Here is a 23,465-nt window from a genome sequence, read left to right on the forward strand (position 1 = left end):
TACAAAATGTGTAGGGAAAGAGGAGCACATGTTATCTTGTGTGCTGGTTTGCTCCTTCTACTATTTGCATGTTTAGAAATCATGTTAGAATCTGCTCTGCAAATTTTTTTACTAGTTTAGTTCTTTCTTCATTAAAAAAGTTTTTATCCTACTATGTATTTGGTTTGATTTTGTACTTTTATATCCAATTTTATTCTTTTATTTCTTGAGAATTGCTTGAACTTTATAAGTATAATAAGAAAACATAACTGGAATTTGGAAATTCTGTTGTGTGAGTGTGTGTTTATACATGTGTACCTCGAGGCCAGTCACACTTAGATTTTTTCACAGAGAGATTTGCATCTGTGAATCAATTCAAAATTGATTCACTGTTCCCACTAAGTTTTAAGACAATGAATCTCTCCATGGCATTTAAATTGAGTATGAAGTTACCATTCATCATCATTTCAGATCAAAATGGAGGCACCTCTACTTCCTGAATGGTGGCTGCACGATCTGAATCGATCTGATAGCTTACTCACACTGTTGGAGATGCTGATCATTGCGGTTCTAAAAAAAAAGAACAGCTAAGGGATCCGGTGCCAAATGCACCAGTTTAGATGGGCTTTTTGGTTGCTCCCCCACAAACTGCACCGAGTAGAATTGGTGCAAGCTTGAACTACAGGGAAATAACCCAGTTTCCAAACCAGGTTTTTTCATAGTATGAATAGGGCCCTAGTTTTATCTGCGATATTGGGGTGGGGATGCTCACTGATTGCTTTGCCAGCTTGATTAACAGCTTGGTCTTACTTAAACATAACATATTGGCAATGAAATAGTATCTTCCATTGTAACTGATGGCTGCATGCTATCTGAAGGGGATAAAGGACAGTCCTTGTGAAACACACAGTTATGTCCTACAAAACTCTATGTATTCACTGCTTAGTCTGATGCCTGCTGACCGCTCACTCAAACAAATGCTACAATGAAGCAACGTATGTGTTGGTGTACTATATGAGCAAATCATCACATGCACATTTGTAGTGTCTACTGGATGTATGGCAAACTACTTGCTATTTTTGCCTGCACACCTGCTCAAGAGGCTTTCCCTCTTGCTCTTTGTAATTGTTGAATGATGGAGACTGAGTGAGTCAGCTAGCCAGCTCAGGACCACAACAGGCTGATGTTTCTGCCAATGTCTAGGAAGATTTGGGATGGGCGTGGGGTGCGGGATTCCATCACCCTGCATCTGCTACTGTCTTTCCTCTGGCTAAAAGTAGGGCCAGCCCTGTGAACTGTAATCTTAGAAGTGTAATTGTACCACAGGACTGTATCATTTCATCCAGTAGAGATGTGAGAAGAACTCTCTTTCCCCTTTGGGATGAGGGATGAACTTGCCATTTGTCCACATACTGCGGAATGAAGACAAAATAGAAAGATACAGGGCGGAATAAGTTAAAATGGGGATACAGAGCCTTTGGGGATTAGGAAATGCAATTTCATTTAATATGTTATTCTTCCAAAGGAAGAGTTTGGCAGTGAGGCAGCACAATTCAATTATGGTGCAAGGTTATTATTATTATTTAAAATGGGGAACTCATGCAAGATGCTGAAAACCATAAAAGGTACCAGACCGAAAAAGTTAAATAGGTAGCACTTTAAAACTCCCTCCACTCCCTGCACCCCAAATACAGTGTAAATTAAAATGACACACAGAGAAATGATGCTTCCAGAGGTAATATGGTGAAAATGCCAACTCAGGGAAAAGATATTGCCACTGAGATCTCTATTTAATATGCTGGTGCAGATCATGAACAAGGTGGGATACCAGAATGCATAAAAAGCTGGGATGAAAAATAATACAGGGAGTATTATACTGCCATTATACCAATTAATGGTGTGCCCTCATCAAGAATATTGTTTGCAGTCTTGATCACCTCATCTCTAAAATGAGATTGCTGATCTTAAGGCAGTTCAGACAAGGGGTAACAAGCATAATTAAGTATTATGCATAAAGAGTGGTACCAAAGGTGATTGGCAAGATTAGTGTTGTTTACTTTAGGAAGGAGATGAATGAAAGGGAACAAAAAGTGTATATAATAATGAATGCTACAGGGAGGAGGACACAGTAGCTGTGTCTTATCTGGATTACATAACCAAGGTGTTCTGGATGATATGGAAGTTACAGCTGCTTCCTCCCTCTTAATGTGTTGTTGTTTTGAACCATACACAAATCATTGCATATTCATAAACTTCCTCTCTGAATACAGAATGGATAGAGGTATTTGAAGTTAAATACAGACAGAGGTGGCCATACCATGAAGCAATCTGAAGCAAAGCACCTGAGGCAATATTGTTCAAGAAGCCAAGATTTTTGCATTTTAAATTATTTTTATTGCATACTGAGAATCCATCTGTGTGGCAGCATACAGGTTGAGAGGTGGGAGGCTTATTTTGAGAAGGTGCCTCAGTCTTGCATCACCTCTGATGATATTTTCACTTGCCATCCTCTCCCTCACCTCTCTACATCCCTTTCTCCCTCATCAGTTTGGTGCAGCAGTGCTATAGCTCTCACAGAGTCAACCAGTTTGGGCAGAAATAAACTAGTGTCCCTTGTATTGGCAGAGAAGGGGAAAGAGAAGATTGTTCACATTCTTTAGACATTCTATTGCCTTTGTTTTAAAAGCATGAAATCAAGATAATTGTATTTCAGCCAGTGCCTATGCATAGCAATAGGTGCTGCTATAGTATGCTTGCCAGCACTGGGTATGGGCACTGCCTAAGGTTGTCAGATGTCTCTTATAAATGATGTACCTTATTTGAAGTGTGGAAAGCTCTTCCTTTTATCTAGACTGAATGAGATGCTTCAAATCCTGTAGAGCCTTCATAAAGACGGGAACATGTGCACCATATAATTTATGAATGTGGAATGTTGAATGTTAATTTTACAGAGAAATACATGGCTGGGTGTTAACTCAAATCAATTTTATTTGATATACTACTACAGACTTGTTAATAGCTACTTCCTGATTGTCAATCATGTGTGTCAACCTTGTGTGACATTTTACTGTCCCTTATTTTTCATATGAGAGAATAATAATAATAATAATAATAATAATTTATTTGTTTGTTTGTTTATTTATTTATTTATACCCCGCTCTTCAGCCAAGGCTATCAGAGTGGCTTACAATTTGTAAATCAGACTAGCACAACTCAAAGTTAATGAAGCCCCTACTGGCATATACCTGCATGACATTTACTGATATTGATTAACACTTGCTAAGGAACCAGCATGACATAATGGTTTGAGTGTTAGACTACGACTCTGGAGACCAGGGTTCAATTTCCGCTTGGCCATGAAACCCACTGGGTGATATTGGGCAAGTCACATGCTCTCAGCCTGAAGGGAAGGCAATGGCAAACCTCCTATGAACAAATCTTGCCACGAAAACCCCATGAAAGATTCACCTTAGGCTCACCATAAGTCAGAAATGACTTGAAGACACACAACACACATGCATACACAAGACGTTCAGACATGGGCTGGGATCTATAATGATTAGATTGGAATCATAGAATCATAGAGTTCCACACTCACATTCACAATTGCAGAAACTACTCTGCCCATAAGTATGGATAACAGATCTCAAAGGTCAGCTCCAAAAACATATGGAAAGCAGATGCTTGCTCCTGGAGTCTAATGATTTTGGTAAAAGTATCAAATACCACTACTCATAATCTATTCCAATTTTTTTAAAAGTTTAGAAAGGGATAGGATAACCTGCAATTTTGCATAGAATGTGCCTGTCAACATAGTCTAGTCTCTGGGTGCATGAGTGAAACAATCTATACAGTCTAGTCTCTCCATGCAACTATCTGCCTAATATTTGCTACGACTGATGGGATGGCAATTCTGAAGCAGTATAGCAAGGAAGACTTTGATTCTGTATCAAGTAGGAAGACAAGAATAAGTAATTTTACAATTTTTATCTTTACTGTGAAAAAGTTGTTGAAAATAGTTTTCATTTAAACTTCAGAATTTATTCTGTGTAAAAGATGGCAATTTTCATGCAGAAGGCAGCATTTCCTATGTGGAAAATAACATTTCAAGGTACAATTTTCTGCACAGGACACTTCACAAAAAAACAAGTTTCATGAGCAGAAATACTACTTTCTGTGCTGTTTCCTATACAGAAAATGCTATGTTCCGCACACAAAATACAATTTTCTGTACAAAAACCACCTGCATTTTTTGCACAAAATCCTGAAATGAGAAAATTCTTGTCTGTCTGAGATGAAAAGCCCACTTTCAAACATTTTTGAAGGCTATAAAATATTATTTCCATCCCTAGTTTCAAGTATGGAATAGCAACAGCAGTGTACATTAGCCTTTATTCTATTACTGCTCAGATGCAGTGTATTTTCAAAAGTGAAAAGAGAAAAAATACTAAAAATCTCTAGAAATCCAGACATTGAGAAAAATATGTGACACTTTATTATCTTTTTATTAAAATAATATTATTTCTCTCTCTCCCTCTACCCATCTCCTTCCAGAGTTATTGGTGCCATGAGTAATTTTGAGGAGTTCCGGAAAGCTTTCAGTTGTCCAGAGAATACTACAATGAACCGTGGTGGAGAGTCCTGTCGGCTTTGGTAGCAGTTCGTCTGGAATCTTTCACTGAAATCACTCTCTCATTTTTAATATTTTAAATTTTAACATTTAATGAAGTACCGCTGCTTCAGAACAGTAGCAGCCAGCTATGGATCAGATTCACCTTTTCTATGGTGCAATCTGGGTGGATGACCCACACAGGCCTGCTCTTCTTTGACTGCTTGTTCAAGATAAATAAATTATTTGAAATACAGGCCACAGAAAAGAATACGCCTCAACAGAAAAAAATATATGGAGATGTAATTTTCCTAACAAATTCATACAGTATCTTTGATTTAGCAAGCTGATCTCTATCTATGCTTATTCAGAAGTGAGGCCTGCCGTATTCATTTTGTATTTTTCAGAAGACTCGGATAAAGAAACAATCTTTATCTGGTGGCTATGAAGCTGTTTTGAAACTGGTTAATAAGAACATGTTGTAACATAGAAACACCTTCAGTAACAGGTCTCACACTAAATGTTTGTGTCTTTCCTTTCTCTTGCCATCCTAATCTAAAGCAGCTTTGGAAGTTTGACTGGAATAGTGGTTCCCAACTCTTCATCCTCCAGATGCTTTGGACTTCCACTCCCAGAAGTGCCAGCTAGCATGGACAATGATCAGGTGTCCTGACAGTTGAAGTCCTAAACATCTGAAGGGCCAAAGAACCACTGGACTAGAGGAACAGTAGGTGAAGATGAGCCTACTTAAACCATTCCCTTCCAGATCAAAATTTCACTCTGGCTGCTAGTGAATTGTTTAGTGGTGGGAGAGATATCAGTGGCTGCATACATTTCCTCTCTCTTGTATGAATCAATGCACACATATGTGCATTTGTATGGACACAATTTCCACATTCTTCTAATACCTCTGCAGAGGCAACAGTTGCAACTAAAAAGTGAAGGAGGCATATTTTTGTCTTTGCTTTCTTAATTTTACTGTCTTTTCATTTAGTTTGGCACTAATGCTAGGTCTTTAACCTTAGTTGTATGTACCCTATATGTTAGGTGAGCTGAGACCAAAGCAAAAGTGACTTGACTTCCAACAGTGGAAACTGCTACAGTGAAAACAGAATGCTAAATCTCTGTCCGAACGCACTGATTTTTCTCATATACACATGTCCAGGGGGTTTCACTATCATTTGTTGATTCTGGTTATGATACTCATAATTTTTTTAAAAACCATGTGAAACATTTAATTCTGATTCAGGAAAGAAAACCTCCCTTGTGTGTGAAGAGGCAAACACTTGATCCATAACAATAGTTTATACACTCTTTTACATAATTTTAGCAGCTCTAATTGCTTCTACACTGGTTTGGATATATCTGGATAAATGTGAGCCTCCTTGGGTCCCAATTGGGAGAAGGATGGAATATACATTAAATAAATATCTATACAGGTACAAATGGTCTGTCCTGATACTGGGTAAGAACTATACAGTGGGCTCTTGGTATCCACTGAGGTTTGGTTCCATGACCTCCTGTTTATACCAAAATCTGTGGGTGCTCAAATCCCATTAAATGCAGTGGCATTGTAAAAGTGTGTCCTTTATATAAAAAAATAGGAAAATCAAGGTTGCTTTTTGGAATTTATATATTTTTTTCAATATGTTCAAGCCATGGCTGGTTGAATCTGTGGACAAGGAATCCCTGGAAACATACGGCTGACTGTACTAAGTTAATTGTATTTCCATTAAAATCAAGGGGAAATTAACTTCATTTCAGTGGGACTAAAATTTAGGCCTAAATCCAATTGCAAGTCCCAGTTACAGTAGGTCCATTGAATCAGTGGGGTTTAAATAAATGTTTGATTTACTATTCAGTTATTAATTCAGTGGGTTTACTCTAGTTCTTCAACATTAGGAAAAACTTCCTGACAGTAAGAGCTGTTCAACAGTGGAACACGCTCCCTTGGGGTGTGATGGAGTCTCACCCTTTGGCAGTTTTTAAACAGAGGCTGGATCTCCATCTGTCAGGAGTACTTTGATTGTGTCTTTCTGCATGGCAAGGGGTTAGACTGAATGGCCCTTGTGGTCTCTTCCAACTATGATTTTATTATTCTAGTTGGGATTTGCAGTTGGATTTAAGCCATAGATTATGCTTGCATACAGTATAAGTGACAGATTGCTGAAGTGCTGGATATTATTTGCTTGATATGTAATGGAGGCATCTGAATGGACAATATTGTAGACACAAGCCTTAGCACATACCTAAACTATTGCTGATGCACTGTGGAAACAGCAGTGCTCATGCAGCTAAAAGCAAATGTTAAGGGTTAGTCTTAGTTGGATTTTCCCTTTCCCTATTTGTTTTCAGTGCATTTGTTGCAGCCTATTTGTTTTAATTGCATATGTTGCATAAGTTCAGTATAAAATAAAATGTGTTTAGAATTATTGTTGTACACATTTTGTACATTTATTTTTGAGATGAACATTAATGCTGTTGAAGTACTGAAATTTTGTCAATGATATATAATAAAAGCTTTAGAAAATTCCTTGCCATAGTATTATTCTCTCGGCTTCATTCATGTTCATCCATGATGCATATTTTGAGATTTTTGCTTTATTTATTCTTTGGTAATTTTCAAAGGGATATATTTTTATATAGTATATGATGCCTTTATGCTATATTCTTTTCATTCACTCATGAAAAAAAGATATAGAATATACTTTAAATAAATATTTTTTGCAAGGCTGTTTCAGATTTCTTTTTCATTGTTTCTGGGTCATGGGGAAACAGAAAGAAAAGTAAGACATATAAATGACACAGATACTCTATACTTTAAGAACTTGGGCTGGTATCCTTTTAGACTGTTACAATGTTATAAGCTAGGTTTATGACCTTTTAACTTGTTTTGTATTCACATCTATAATTGCGGCACCATTGCCATGACTACAAAGGTCCCTAGAATTACCCTTAAAAATCAGGCAGCCAGGCTCTTACAACTCCTTGTTACACCACAGCTTGTCGGCTGGAGGGGGCTGGATGTTTCATCCCTGAGTGCCCCAGGGGCTCAACAGACCACAAAAGGGTGGGCTGGAGCCGCATGTTTTTGCTGCTGAGGGACGCCGCAGCAGCCAAACTGTGTAGTGTCCCTCCGCAGTAAAAAGAACCCGCTAAAAGCAGGTTCTTTTTACAGTGCAGTCCGGACACCATGGATGCACCAATAGTGCACTGTCGCATGCCCATGACGTAAGTGTGGCGCAGCGATGTCTGGATGCTGGGCTGCATTTGTGTCATCATAGTGGCTTCCTTGTGGATGGGAAGCCACCATGATGGTGCCATCCTTACAGACTAGGGTTCAGGAGTGTGTGGATGCTATGTGCTCCCGAACCCTAGAATCGGTGATGGCATGCTGCTTCCCGTAGTTCTGTACTACTTCACTCAGTATAGCTGCCTGGCTTTTAAGGTGAGCTTTAGCAGGTTGGATTGGGAGATTATACATTGTTTTAATTGTATTTTGTAAGATGTTTTTGGTCTTATATTGAGAGAAATATGAGAAGTAATTAAAATGTAAAATGAAATAAATATTCAGTTGTACTCAGCTGTTCATGAGGGAGCATCAAAGCTAAAATACAGTTGTCCCTCCATATTCACTAGGGTTAGGGGCACAAGACCCCCATGAATATGAAAAAACTGCAAATAACAAAAACACCATGTTTTTACTGAGAGGACACCTCTAGGAATCTCTAGGTCCTCCAGGGCAACTCTGGCCAACGTCTGAGAGACACTGACCACAAATGCCTAGTAGTGTATCCTCTCTAGGAATCTCTAGGCCTTTCAGTGCAACTTTTAGTTAAAGTTGACCATAGAGTTGCACTGGAGGAGCTAGATATTCCTAGAGAGAACCTATTAATCAAATCCGTGAATAATCAAATCCACAAATATCAAATCCACAAATATGGAGGGATAACTGTAATATGAGAAGACATGGTTCACTAGAAAAGACAATAATGCTTGGTAAAGTAGAAGGAAGTCAGAAAAGAAGAAGACCACATTACAGGGGGATAGAATCAGTCAAGGAATCCCAAGTCTCCAAGATCTGGTCAGAGTTGTCATGACAGGGTGGCTTGAAGGTCTCTCATTCATAGGATCACTGTAAGTCAAAATTGACTTGACAGCAGTTAACAACAACAAATACTGTATGGTTGACACCAAGGGAAATCTTGACTCACTTCTATGAGGTCAAGCACATAATGAACATTTTTAATTCCAGAACTTTCAAATACAGTTGGCTTTTTCTTTCCACAGGCTTGCCATCCATGGATTGGAGCAACCACGGATGCCTGCACACCATTGTCCTCAATGGCGTCATATGCAGCAGCACAATTACAGGCACATTATGCAGCCATTGAAGAGAATGGGACTTGAGGTCCCATAGAATTTTCCATTTGTGGGGTGGCAGTGGTCTGGAATGCAACCCCCCACAGATACAAAGAGCCATCTGTACTTACCTAAATTCTCTATGGAAACTAAAAGTTTTTTTAATGGGCCAGTTTTCCAATGAAAGACTGGAAAAGTTGGGGGCCATTTGGGATTACATACAGCAGATACACAGTTTGGCTAGATTTCCCCCAACACTTTCTGTTTTGATCCTAACCATGAGCAAAATGCTGTTGGTATTACATTTACATTATACCATGAGAACATCCTGGGGAGGAAATTCCTCTTCCTTTTCTGTATGGGAGCTAGTGTTTGGATAACTACATTTTAAAGGGAGAAAGAAAGATGGAATCAGCCTCTGCTCTTTCCATGAGTAAAAGAAGAGATAGGAAGAGGTGTGTCAGAGAAAATGAAGCCTGAGAGTCTATAAATCTAAGACCAATCCCCTTTTTTAAAAAAGTGTAGTATAAACCCACTCTTTGTACTTCTTAGAAATAGCGATATCTTCTTTGCAAATCACGTTTATGGTATAGAACTTGTTTGTTCTTCTGCATCTCTAAACCTTTGAATGATTGCATTTGACCATTGTTATTCTATGTCCTCCTGGTTAAATTCCTGAGTTACAGTTTATTGTGTGAGCTTCACAATACATTAATGCAATTTTCCCCCCTAGAAAGCATTTGTTACTGTAGGAACTCGAACTGACAAATATACACTGGTAAAAATCTGGCTGTGTTTCCTGACTTCAAAAATGTAATTTAGCACTTAACTCAAAATGCTTTGGGAAACCATGGCTTATCTGCTCCAGAAAGAACCTGCTTCACTAATCAACCCATTTAATCCAATTTAAAATATCAGATATTTGTGATTCCCCTGTGATTATTCAGACCAAAGCATGAACCTTATTAAATACGCTATTAAAGCTTGCAGTTAAAAGATGCCAGATAACAAACATTACACTAACCTGTGATCATTGAAACAGATTATGATATGATATGAATTAGTTTAGGGTAGCACAACTGTGAGAAGTAGATACAAAAATAGGCTTCGAATTTTAACTTCATCATATATATTTCAGAATGTTTCAGTATCGTTAATGATGCACTTTCTTCTAAGGACTGCAAATATTGCCTGTGGTGCTAGCAAAGTAGCCTGGAGTGACACAAGAGTGTTTGTACAATATTTGCACAGTTTTATATTTATATATAATATAGACTTTAATTTATAATTATATTTATATGTAATATAAAACTGATTTATAGTTTTATATTGTTAAAAGGCCCTTCCTTTGATGTCCATAGGTCAAAGCAATAATGCCATCAATCAGTTCTCTTACCAGATGCAATGTAACAATGGTGTGTAGATGTGGAAAAGAGGGAAAACTGGATACAAAGTAGGCATAGGACAGAGATTCTTGTAACCCATCAGTTATGTAGGGTACAGAAACCATGACACTTGGGCCCAGCTCAGTCAACCTTATAACAAGAGTGAGCGAAGTGTGGTACATGGACCTTGTGTGCAACAAACCCACCACACACAGCTCCCCATCCTTGACTACTGTATTTATCAACAGGAGCTGATGGGAGCTTGTGTTAACTAATGTACGGAGGATCACAGATTTTCCAGCCTTGGTCTAAACAGACTAGATGAAGGTGAAGGATAACAGCTGCCATGGGCCCCAGCCAGAGACCCCAAAAATCTGGAAGGTGCCAAGTTGCCTACTTCCAATTTAAATTATCTGAACGTGGTCTTCAAGTGGTTTTTGGATAAAAAAAAAATAGGGCTCTAGGTTGTGTCATATTGGGTTGCATACAGTCTATATCATTAACTTTATTGTTACTAGAAATCAAAATGATCTCTGTGTGAGCTAGGCAAAGGCTAGCAGTAAGAGGTATCCATGGAAACTGGTCAGTCAAGCAGTCAAAGGGCAAAAGACCCCAGCCACATTTATTTAACTCCCTCTTTATCCAGGAGAGGAAAAACCTTTGAAGCACATGGTATCATAAACTCAGGTGGGTAAAGGACTATCTTGAGAATCTTTTGAAGTTTCCATCTAATAATGAATAGTTAGAGAAAGCTTAATACTGTTGCTGACTCAGTGAAAAGGGGATTGCATTTTAAGTAGCCAGTCCTGCCAATAGAATATTGATTTAGATGGGAGGACAGGATTAGGTTTAGATCAAAGGGAAGGCAATGAACAAGTCAAAATGATTTCTAAATACAGTATATTCAGGAACAAAGTTTGAGAAATGCCTCAGTCCAGCCAGTCAGTTCTGCATAGAAGAGGAATTCTGTAGGATGCCATATTGAAAAATCAGAGCTAGCTATTGTACAGAAGGCCCTTGGTATCCATGTTGGGGATTGGTTCCTCCCCATGGATACCAAAATCAGTGGATGCTCAAGTCCCATTAAATACAATGACATAGAAATGGTGCCATTATATAAAATGACAACGTAAAAGTTTGTTTTTTGGAAATCAATCAGTCTGTCTGTCTGTCTGTCTGTTGTTTTTTTCAAATCGTGGATGGCTGAACCCATGGATAAGGATTCTGTGGATAGGGAGAGCTGACTATACCCATGGTTGAGTAGAACTGGGGATTTCAGGAGGTGTTGCATGACAACCATCAGCTGTGGAAAATGTCAGGGATGATGGGAGTTGTAGCTCTTCACCTCTGGCTCGAACTCACCACCTTGTTACGCACCGGCGCTGACCAGTTTTGGCCAGTGGTTAAAGCTTTGCTCTAAAGCAGCAGAGTTACAGAGAATAGGCTGAAGACCCCGACAAACTCTCCAAGCCTTCTCACTCTTGCTTCCACAGAAGTCTTCCCACTTCTTCAGGATCCAGCTGGCTCTTGTATCTTCACCCAAGACACCAGACAACTCAGTAGTCTTATATAAAAGATCTACTTTATTCTACTATATACAGCTCCAAAACTATCCAATACAACTCCTCACTACTATCCACTACTACCCACAAAAATACATTGGGATTCATAGCCATTATTATAGTCATTGGAAAATACCACCCACTGTTGTCTGTTTCCACCCAGTGGGCGTGTACATCCACTCTCATTGGTTCTCTTGGTTCAACCCATAATTAATGATTTCATCATCTCAGCCTTGACCACGTAACAATTCTCAGGTGTGTTCAATTATCCACTTTACATTTCTGTCCTTGGCATTCAGGACTTGTTAATTCCATTACCTTTTACACCTGTGTGGCTTCTATTTGCTTCTGCTGAGTCACCCTGACTCTCACATACATGTTTTATTTCTTTCACTGTATATCCCATGTTGCATTTTCCTTAACAATCCCCTCCGAAATAAAATATTGTATGTGGCTTACAATGTCATTCCAACCATTTGTGTCAACCTTTCATGTTTTTCCACTGTTAGTGCTTTAGTAAACAAATCTGCTATGTTATTTTGTGTTTCTATGTATCTCAATTCTATTTCTCCTTTTTGAACCATGTCTCTCACATTTTGGTACCTTACACCCACATATTTGGTTCTGTTCTTCAAACTTTCTGTTTCAGCCATCGCTATGCACGATTGCGAATCTTCTTGAATTTCTACAGGTACTCTGAAATTTTCGTTCAAGTCATTTAACAACTGTTCAAGCCATTGTACCTCGTTCACAATTTCGTTCAAAGCTGCAAATTCTGCTTCAGATGTGCTTAATGCTACGTTTGTTTGTTTTCTGCTTCTCCATACTATTGGACTTTCACTATACTTGATTATCATTCCTGTAACTGACTTCTTGTCTCCTAATTCTGATGCAAATGAACTGTCTACATAGCAATCTAAATCTGCATTACTGCTTCTGATGATTAACTTTTTGTCTAAAGTCCCTTTCAAATATCTTAACAAGTGTTTCACAGCTGTCCAATCCTCAACTTTAGGATCACAAAGTCTTCTAGATAAAACGTTCACAGCATACGAAATGTCTGGTCTAGTGTGGCAAGAAATGAATTGTAGAGATCCTATTATGCTCCTGAAAAATGTCTTGTCCTCAAAATCTCTGGTTGTTGGTTCAGATACGAAACCAGTTGTCATTGGAGCTCTAACTATCTTAGCATTCTGTAGTCCACACTTTTCAATCAAGTTTTCTATCTTCTTTCTCTGGCTTAACAAACAATGTCCTTCTTGTGTCCATTCAACATTAATGCCTAAATAAGATTTCAACAAACCTAAATCCTTTAAAACAAACTTTTCTGACAACTCTCTCTTAACTGACTCTATTTCCTGTTTTGACTTTGCTGCCACGCACAAGTCATCCACATAAATCACTAGCACTATGTCTCCTTTTGTATAAACACAAGCATCTGCTACGCTTCTCTTGTATCCTAACTTAATTAGTTCATCATTAATACACAAATTCCAAGCTCTGGCACTCTGTTTTAAACCATATAATGCCTTCTTTAGTCTATAAACTTTCTGACTTCCATTCTCTTCAAAACCTTGTGGCTGTTCCATAAAAATTTCTTCATCTAAATTTGCATTTAAATAAGCTGTTTCAAAATCAAAATGTTCCACAACTAAATTCCTTCTTGCTGCTACAGCTAACACCATTCTCAAACTTTCTGGCTTTGCTGTTGGAGAATAAGTCTTGTCAAAATTCTCATACTGCTGTTGTGAAAAACCCTTAGCTACCAATCTTGCTTTGTACTTAATGCTTCCATCAGGCATTTCCTTTCTCTTGTATACCCATTTACAACCAATCACTTTCTTATCTATGGGTCTATCCACAACTTCAAACACATTTTTGTTCACCAAGCAACTAAATTCACTATCCATTGCTTCACACCATCTTTCCTGTTCTTCCCTAGAAAAAGTTTCTAACTCTTCAAAACTCTCAGGCTCTTCTACAACTGTACAAGCTCTTGCCTGTGTCACAACAAATCTATCTGGTGACTTTCTAACTCTGTGACTACGCCTGGGTATGAATTCTGTCGATCTGTCTCTCTCTTCATCACTGTCTGCACTAGAAGTTGTTGTCTTTCTGCTAAATCTTTTGTCTTCTGTCATTCTAGTGGTTACTGGTCTTGTTTGTGTCTCCCCATCTGAGGTACTACCACTACTGCTAGTAGAGGCTTCTGGCTTGACTGAAACCCCTCCGTTTCCTGAAGTTGGTTCAGTCTGGGCTTCCTGCTCACTTGAGCTACCTAGCCTTAAGAACACTTCCTTGTTGGCATGCAGCTTGTCCCAGCCAGCATGCTTTCAAAATTTGCAGACCTGGAGTACTGCACTTCTCTTCCTCCCAAAAGAAACTTGTAGCTATTCCCTGAATATACTAAAAACATAAGCCTTTTGCTTTTTGGTTCTCCTTTTCTCCTAAAACAAGCAGGTATGTATACATGTGCATATTGTCCAAAAACTCTTAAATACTTGAAATTTGGCACTCTCCCATACAATACCCTGTAGGGAATGTCTTCAATCTCTGAATGAAATAACCTGTTGCTTATATGTATGGCAGTCAGTGTAGCTTCACCCCAAAAGCTGTTTCCAACCCCCGCATCTGCCATCAGGCAAGCAGAAATCCTTTTAATGTCCTGGATTTTTCTTTCTGCTAAACCATCCTCACTTGGACAAGCAGGGTTAGTGGTTTCATGTCTTATTCCCACCTTCTGAAACCAATTATACAGCTGGTTATTTAAAAATTCGCCACCTCTATCTGTAACAATAGTTCCAACTCTGCTATCAAATTGTCTTTCAATCATTCTTACCCATGCTTTCAAACTTTGCCCAGCATCAGACTTATTTTTCAATATTCTTACAAAAGCATATCTTGAAAATCTGTCTACAATTACTAGGAAATATTTGCTTCCTCCTAAAGACAAACAATTTGCTTGGGCTACATCAACATGTACAAAGTGAAATGGTCTTTGAGCAATTCTTTTGGATCTCTTAGCAACTGGAAAAGCTCTGACCTTCACTTGATTACAAACAGTGCAATCCAAGTGATTTTTGCATTCTGCTACTTTTAGATCTGGACACATGCTTATTAAATTCTTTAAACACTTAAAACTTGCATGGCCAAATTTTCTATGGAGCTCATGTATGCAGTCTTTGTGCAATGGAACACTATCAATATTGTTAGCATTCTCTACCTTGTAATTATCAACATTTTCTTCTAAGAAATAAAGCTTATCCTTTTTCAAACCTATGCCACGCAGTTCTCCATTCAAGGTTATTTTACACAGGTTCTTTTCAAATGTGACTATGTAGTCTCTGTCTGTGAATCTGCTCACTGATAACAAATTGTTTTCTAATTCCTTTACATGCAAAACATCATTAAAGTTTTCTTTCAGCCCTGGAATGTAAACTGTCCCCATTTGATTTACAGTACTAAGCTCATTCCCATCAGCTAAAACTACAGCATTTACATTTGCTGGCTTCTTATCATTTATTAAGTTAATGTTATTACACATAGAGGACGAAGCTCCTGAATCTACAAGCCATTTGGAGTTTGCATTTCGTTTTTCCTTAATCATGGTTGCAAACACCTTATTATTATTTCTATTGTCCTTCAAAAATGGTGGCTTGGACTGCTTCTGCCTCTGGTCGTGCCGTGGTTGCCATCTGCTCTCTTGCTTGCTTCTATCAGCAGCCAACTGCTTGCAGTGCCTCTGCAGATGTCCTATCTTCTTACAGTAGAAACATTTTCATTGCTCCCTCGAAGAAGCTGCCTGCTCCAGCCCACGCACATCAGGCTTGGCTTGTTCACTTGGCACAGTCTTAGAAGTTGGAGCGTCATTCCTCTCAGACAACCTCCTCTGGTTCTCTTCCAGAATCCTGGCCACAACTAAGTCTCTTGTCAGTTCTTCTGTCGGTAGGTTTTGCAAAGCATTGGTGATGTTGCTCCAAGTAGGGTCTAATGATTCAATCAAAATATAACACTGCTGTTCTCTACTTATTTCAACTCCTCTTAGCTCAGCCTGCACAAACAAGTTTTGCATTGTTTTTAAATGTTCTGTCACACACTGCCCTTTTGCCATCTTCTGCCTATAAATTCTCTTAGACCATAACATTTTTGCAAAGGCAGTTGAAGGAGTGTGTAGTCTTTGAAGTGTTTCCCACACATCTTTCGCGGTCTGTTTATCCCTTACGTCATTAATCAAGTCTTCTTCCAGCATTAGAAAAAGACAAGCTTTGGCTTTATTATCTTTTTCTTTCGTGGCTTCATTTGCTGCGGCTGGCAGCCCGGCTTCAACAGTGGCCCATAAACTTTCTTTTACAAGCAGAGACTGGGCATAAATCTTCCAGGTGGAGTAGTTGCTTCTGTTCAATTTACTAAACTTCAAAATCTCCATCTTAATTTGTGCAGTGACTCAATTGACACAGTCCTTCTGAGTATGCACAGCTGACCCCTTTCGGGCTTAATCAAAACACAGGAGGAGTTACTCACGGAGCTTATCAGTGCAGCGCAAACAGCTTGCTCTGATCTGTCTTCCACAAAACTGTCTTCCACTCTCTGGAACTTTCAGCTTCTGTGGATGCTGGGTGCTGCAGTAACTGGGCCCATAACCCTTGTCAGGGAGGATGGGAGTTGTAGCTCTTCACCTCTGGCTCGAACTCACCACCTTGTTACGCACCAGCGCTGACCAGTTTTGGCCAGTGGTTAAAGCTTTGCTCTAAAGCAGCAGAGTTACAGAGAATAGGCTGAAGACCCTGACAAACTCTCCAAGCCTTCTCACTCTTGCTTCCACAGAAGTCTTCCCACTTCTTCAGGATCCAGCTGGCTCTTGTATCTTCACCCAAGACACCAGACAACTCAGTAGTCTTATATAAAAGATCTACTTTATTCTACTATATACAGCTCCAAAACTATCCAATACAACTCCTCACTACTATCCACTACTACCCACAAAATACATTGGGATTCATAGCCATTATTATAGTCATTGGAAAATACCACCCACTGTTGTCTGTTTCCACCCAGTGGGCGTGTACATCCACTCTCATTGGTTCTCTTGGTTCAACCCATAATTAATGATTTCATCATCTCAGCCTTGACCACTTAACAATTCTCAGGTGTTCTCAATTATCCACTTTGCATTTCTGTCCTTGGCATTTAGGACTTGTTAATTCCATTACCTTTTACACCTGTGTGGCTTCTAATTGCTTCTGCTGAGTCACCCTGACTCTCACATACATGTTTTATTTCTTTCACTGTATATCCCATGTTGCATTTTCCTTAACAGAAAATCCCTCTTTTGCAGAGCCATTAAAGATATAGGAGACCTCTTCAGTTTTCAATCTGGCAACCCTATTACAATGCAGGTATATAGCTCCAGGTACATCTTGCATTCCTGAACACTCAAAAAATACACTACTTTATCATATAATGGGTGAGCACAAGTAATTGCCTGTGATTTGGGAGCTACTGGGGTGTAGTAGTTAGGAGTGTTGAATGAGGATTTAGGAGATCTAGGCTCAGGTCCCTACTATACCACAAAGCTCATTGGGTGACTTTAGACTAGGCTGTCTCTCTGACCATACCCTACTCTCTAGGGTTGTTTTGAGACACAATGCTGGGAGATGGAGAACCATTCATACCACACTGAGCTCACTTGAGGAGAGATGGAATATAAATGCTCACCACAACAACATTTAGAGTACATAGAGCATGATCCAAGTGAGATGTACACAGAGTAAGTGTTTATGTGACTGTAGTGTTTGTTTTAATAAGGTCAACAGCAATGAAACCAAATACTGAACCAAAAACCAAATACTGGGGGGGAAATGACAACACCAGAGAAGATAGATTTCAGAGTAATTATGTAAGCCTGTTCATCTGTTAATTCTTTAGAGGCTTTTTAATCAACTGTTTACACTGAGTAACAAAAGGTTTTATGGAAGAAAAGTGAGAATTAGTCAGGCAACAAGAGAATCAAGGGGTATTTTCCTCCCTTAAATTCCCTGCACATTATTCCCCCCTTTTCATTGCATTATTAATGAAAATACCATATTAATTCACTTTAATTAAAATCCTGCCATGCAATTCTTTTGATAGAGAAGCAATTTTTAGTCCTTACCCAGTTAAATTGTTTAATGAAAGATTTTTCTCAGTGTTAGTAGGATCAGCACCGCTGCTTCTCTTTGATTGCCATCAGGTGTAATGGCTTTTCCAGCTGCTTTGAAAAAGGAAAAAAAAAACCATAATTGGACATAGGTCAATGCTTTCCTGCAGGATTAGCAGCCCTGCTATAGAAAATGGACCTTAAATATTGATTTCCTTTATCCTGTAGATTTTGTACAGGCATTTGTAGGATAGTGGATATACAAATGGCTCTGCAATCCAACTAAACCAGTGTATCTGTGAGAGCATTCCAAACCAGTGCCACTAATTCCAGCTGGAGGAGCTTAAGATAAAGGATGGATAAGAATGTGTGTAATTTTATACACATGTAATGTTTGTTAATGTTTTTTAAAATGAATAAAAATTATTTTAAAAACGCTAGAGAGAAAGATGCCTTCCTTCTACTCAAGAAGGCATGTTTGCCTTTTAGAGGCCCTGTTTGTGCCTACCGTAAACCTTCTCTACTGGTTGGGATCTGTTAACACTATAGTTATGCTGGGGTAGGCTGGAGGCAGCTTGGTGGCAAGTTTGGAATCAGGGGCCAAAGCACTTTGAGTTCCCCAAGAGATTCCAGCATTGGGCCACTCCCCTGCACCAGGCTTTAGTGGTTATAATTTGTTAAAGCAGTTAAATTTGTTGAGTGCATATTATTCCATACCTTCCAAGTGTCCCAGTTTTTCAGGGACAGTCCTTATTAACCTTCCCACTTTTCAAGCTGCTTTTATGATGTCTTAATTGCTCTCTTTTTCTCCCATTTCCCCCCCTTTGTTCTTGGCTTACTTCATTTTCTGCAAGCTGAGTTCAAAGTGCAAAAGCAGTTTGCATTCATTCAGCTCTGTGGGAGGGGAAAGGTAGATGAAGGGGTGAAATTATGCCCTTGCCAGTAGGTGCAGGCAAAAGTAAACTGGTGCAGCCTCTTCTAACTAGTCTGTTCTTCCTCATTAATAACGTTTGCTATCTTGACCACACTCTGAGTTTGCTTGGCCATGTGTGTCATAACTTGTCAAATGTTAGAGGGTATGTAATTGTTTAGGGTAGTTATAATAAAAAGGGACATCAAAAAGCTCAACAACTGTGGGAATAAGCATTGCAATGCATATACAGTTTAATGTAAACTGAGGCAAGTCCACCCTCACTAGATGGAGACTAGCTGGTGCTGACTGACTGGGAAGGAGATCTTGGGGTAGTAGAGGACAGCTCTGTGGAATTAATGTGCAGCTGCTATGAAAAAAACAAACAAAAACAAATTGGACATTGAGAACTATTAAAAATAGAATCAAAAGATAAAACTACCACAATCGTCAGTGGCTTTAAGAAATCTATGGCATAAATGCTGGAATATCAAGTAGAGTTCTGTGTCCAGTTCTGGTCACTGCATATAAAAATGTACAATGGATGTGTAGGGAAAAGGGCAACTGTAATGCTAAGTGACTGGGACAACTGCTCTTGGAGGAAAGGGTATAATAAGGTTTTCTTTTATTTAGGAAAAAAATCTAGTTAGTGGAGATACAATAGGAGTATATAAAACAGTGTATATACAAAGCAGCTAGGGAGAAACTTTTCTCTCCTTCCCATAATGCTAGAAACCAGTACTGTCCCCTTCGTATGAATGGTGGGAGATTCAGGACAGATGAAAAGAAACACTTCTTCACACTGTACAAACCCAAACGGTCAAATTCACTGTCACAAAATGCAGTGATGGCCACTTACAGAGACAACTTTAAAGGGTGTGGGGAGTTAGACAATTCCATAGAGATCTAGGACTTTCAGCTCAGGACTATCCCAAGTCCTGAGATTTCAGGGCCAAACCTTGAGACTAAAGAACTCATTCACATTATACAATTATAACTGTATTATTCCACTTTAACTGCCATGGTTCCATTCTATAGAATCCTTGGATTTGTGGTTTGTAGTTTAGTGAGGCACTGGATGAGAATTCTAAATGCTCCTCCCTACACTACCAATATCAGGATTCTATAGAATGGAACCATGGCAGTTGAAGTGGCATAATATCGCTATAAATGTATAGAGTGAATGGGGGTAGGCTGGCAAGGGTTATGTTAAAAGGGCCAGCCCCTGGTCATATATTTAAGCACAATACATTAAGCATCCACCACAGCTGCCTATTAAGCATCTACCTCAGTTGCAAAGGGTATGTCATCCAGATCAAAAACACCTGGTCTAACAAATATGGAAAAGTATATACAAACACACATTTGAAGGTACTAATGTTACCCTTAGATTTCTCTCCTTATCCCAAAGACTGTAGAAGATAGCCAGGCACTGAGATCTGGCAGTCCTAAGGGCTACTAGCCATGATGGTAATGTGCCTCTACAGTCCAAGATATTATGTCTCTTAGTACTGATTGCTTGGGAACATGTGTGGGAGGATGCCATTATGCTGACTATTATGAAAACAAACAATGCTTTAGATGTCAAGTCTACACCAATGCACAGAGTTTGGGAAACAAATAAGATGAGCTTGAAGCCCTAGTGCAGGAAGGCAAATATGACTTTATAGGTACACAGAGACTTGGTGGGTTGACTTCCATGACTGCAATATAAGAAATGAAGGATATAATCTTTTCAAAAAGAGTCAAAGGTGAAGAAAGGGAGGGGGAGTAGCATTATATGTCAGACAAATTCTCTTATACAGAAATCTACATGAGTGATCAGTCTGAACCAGTGGAGAACATATGGGTAAAAATACATGGAGAAATAAATAAAAACAACACTGTGGTAGGAGTTTACTATAGGATGTCACACCAAGATGAGGTGGTGGATGATCATCTTATGAAACAAATATCAGAAATCTCAAAGAAGCAAGAACTGGTATATCTTGCTATCAGCAGGGAGAGCTATGCTAAGCATAAGCTTTCCAACAAATTTCTGAGGTGCTTTGCAGGTAATTTCCTCTTTCAAAAGGTGGAGGAAGGAACAACGGGATTAGGAATCCTGGATTTGATCCTAACCAATAGGAAGTAGTTGATCAGTGAAATCAAAGTACTTGGTATTTTAGGACGGAGTGGCCATGAATTGCTAGATTTTATGATGAATGGAGAATGCAGTCTAGTTAGAGGAGCATCTCTCACTCCCCCCCCCCCCAACATTCTTCAATAAGTCTCTAGACTGAGGCATATAAATGGCCACACATACCAAGATGCATTTAGGATAACTGTCCACACAAAGTTCTCCCTTCTGAATCACCCTGGTCTGATAAATTGCGGTATGTGTGGACACAGAACTTTGGCTGCTATGGTTTCCCCCTATGCATATGAATGTACGTACTTCTGAACTTTTTTACCGGGCCCCACAACAATGTTGCTATGGAGCTCAGTCTACACACACATGCAAAAATCCAGCTTTTCTGCTTAAAACCATGGCAAATCTTCACATTTTCTCTGTGGATTAAATCCCTAAGATGATTGTCCCATATGTTGTTTGGGCAGTTTGCTGTGAAAACTAGGTGAGACCTGGCTGGCAGGCTGGCATCCTGAACAAGAATACACCTTTCTGTAGGTGAGGGGAAACTCCAATTAACAATCTGTAAGCCGCTTTGATAGCCATTTGGCTGCAGAACAGGGTATAAATAAATAAATATTATTATTATATTATATAACAGTTTGTTACAGATTCCACTTGTGCTTCAAAATTCCAATGAAATATTTTTTTCATTGCCGTCTTTTGCCATCCTCTTCCCTAGCAGGTCTCCTCTGAAAGCTAGGTGTAACCATCCAACATTACACAAAGGGGCAGCATTTCTGACATGAAGGTCTAGTAAGAGGAAAAGCTTCTGTTTGTTTGTTTGCATCATTCCTGATAGTTATTTATCTATTTAAGGTATATGAGCCTGCAGGGCCCCCACCTCCAAATCTCAATTGAGGATCTATCCAAGAGACTTTCTAAATTGTCAAAATGTCTGTTCTACTTGAGTAAGAAGATGACTTTTGTTGGAGCAATTTTTGTCAGCCTTTTAATGCCAAATGTGCTTGCCATGGTTATTTAATGTTTTCTAAAATTCCTTTTTATTAGCACAGAAGCAAGCAGTTCTGCTATTCAATAGCGACACACATTTTCTGAGGCTGACTCACTAAGTTCTTCTTGCCTATTATTAAGCATGATAGTAGTTCATCCAAAGCAAGTGGAGACTGAGACTAGCTACCCCTGAACTTGCCACATTAAATCGCGCCCTGCAGGTCCCTCTGCAACCTTTAAATGAGCATCGGGTGAGTTCACTGTCAATGAATCACTTTTTCATTTTCAAGGAGGAGAGTTGAATGCAAATTGCAAGAATTCACTCCATGTCCTTCGAGTTCTGTTTTAAGGTCATGGCACGTATAAGCTGGTGTGAGGTAGGTATTTTTCAAAGCTTTTCTCCAAATGGTTACATTCACAAATGACAGAAAGTAATATTCTCTTCTCACAAGAAGACTATTATGTTCAGGTGTTGATACACTCCTTTCCTGATGACCTAAACAAGCACTAGCCATTTTTGTGTAGCTGAAAGAAAGAATCAAATACAATCAAATCACACACCCATACTTTTAGATCTGAGCTCATTTGTACAGCCAGTGTTTTTTAGTACTTAAAGTGTTTGACTGGATATTATTGAAATCCATTTTCTAGTCTCTTCCCTGCCTTGAAACTAACTGAAAAACATCTAGGGGTAGCTGTGTTGGCCATATAGCAAAGCCAATAACATCCAAACAGTGATACCTTTATTGGACCAACCAAAATGCACAATTACATGTTGCAAGTTTTCAAAGTCATACTGGCTTCTTCATCAGGCAAACATGAGGGAAACATTGAAAATACTAGTCATAGGCCTGCATTTTCTGTTTCTGATCTTAGTTCAGATGGTAGGGAAGGCTATCTGCAGGCTGGCATCTTCCCCTTTGGTCATGCCATCACTGGTTGATGTTCAAAGTCAATGAAATTTAATGTGCATTTGCAGTTCAAAGAAAATGTTTCATTGGAACCCAGAATGTTTCATTCCTTTGTGAAGCCATAGGCTCTTATGTAGGTAGAGAACACTGAATTTATCAAGAAGTCTTCATGTTTTGCAGCAGGAAAACTTTAGGTGGTGTAGAGGTAAAGCATGCCAATCAGTCCCAATATTAGAAAAAAATGCTTTACCTTTGTTGGAGGCAGAAGCCTCAGATGGCAAAGTCCCAGTGCACTGGCTTTCTCTTTAGGATTCCCCTGTGATGTCTAAAATGTGGTATCTGGTCGCTGAGCTGATGTTGGAGACACCGAGGCTTCTTGTCCTGGGTGACTTCAACATCTCCCTCACGGCCAGCCATATTCCATCTGGTGCGGCTCGGGAATTCATGGAGACCATGGCGGCCATGGGCCTGTCCCAGCTGATACAGG

General features: G+C 39.2%; 1 protein-coding gene across 2 annotated transcripts in view; it reads left to right on the forward strand.

Moving 5' to 3' along the window:
• LOC149319455 (phosphate-regulating neutral endopeptidase PHEX-like) overlaps window positions 1–7,084 on the forward strand; it is a 150,789-nt gene extending 143,705 nt beyond the window's left edge. For both annotated transcript variants that reach the window (XM_089511749.1, XM_089511750.1), the window contains one exon: window positions 4,534–7,084. In XM_089511749.1, the coding sequence (XP_089367875.1) occupies window positions 4,534–4,636 (103 nt within the window). In that variant the 3' untranslated portion in view covers window positions 4,637–7,084. The remainder of the gene's footprint in view (window positions 1–4,533) is intronic.
• The last annotated feature ends 16,381 nt before the right edge of the window (window positions 7,085–23,465 follow it).

Source organism: Sceloporus occidentalis, unplaced genomic scaffold (assembly GCF_023333645.1).
Source record: "Sceloporus occidentalis isolate IW3139 unplaced genomic scaffold, rSceOcc1.0.p SCAF_2, whole genome shotgun sequence".
NCBI classification, from domain to species: domain Eukaryota; kingdom Metazoa; phylum Chordata; class Lepidosauria; order Squamata; family Phrynosomatidae; genus Sceloporus; species Sceloporus occidentalis.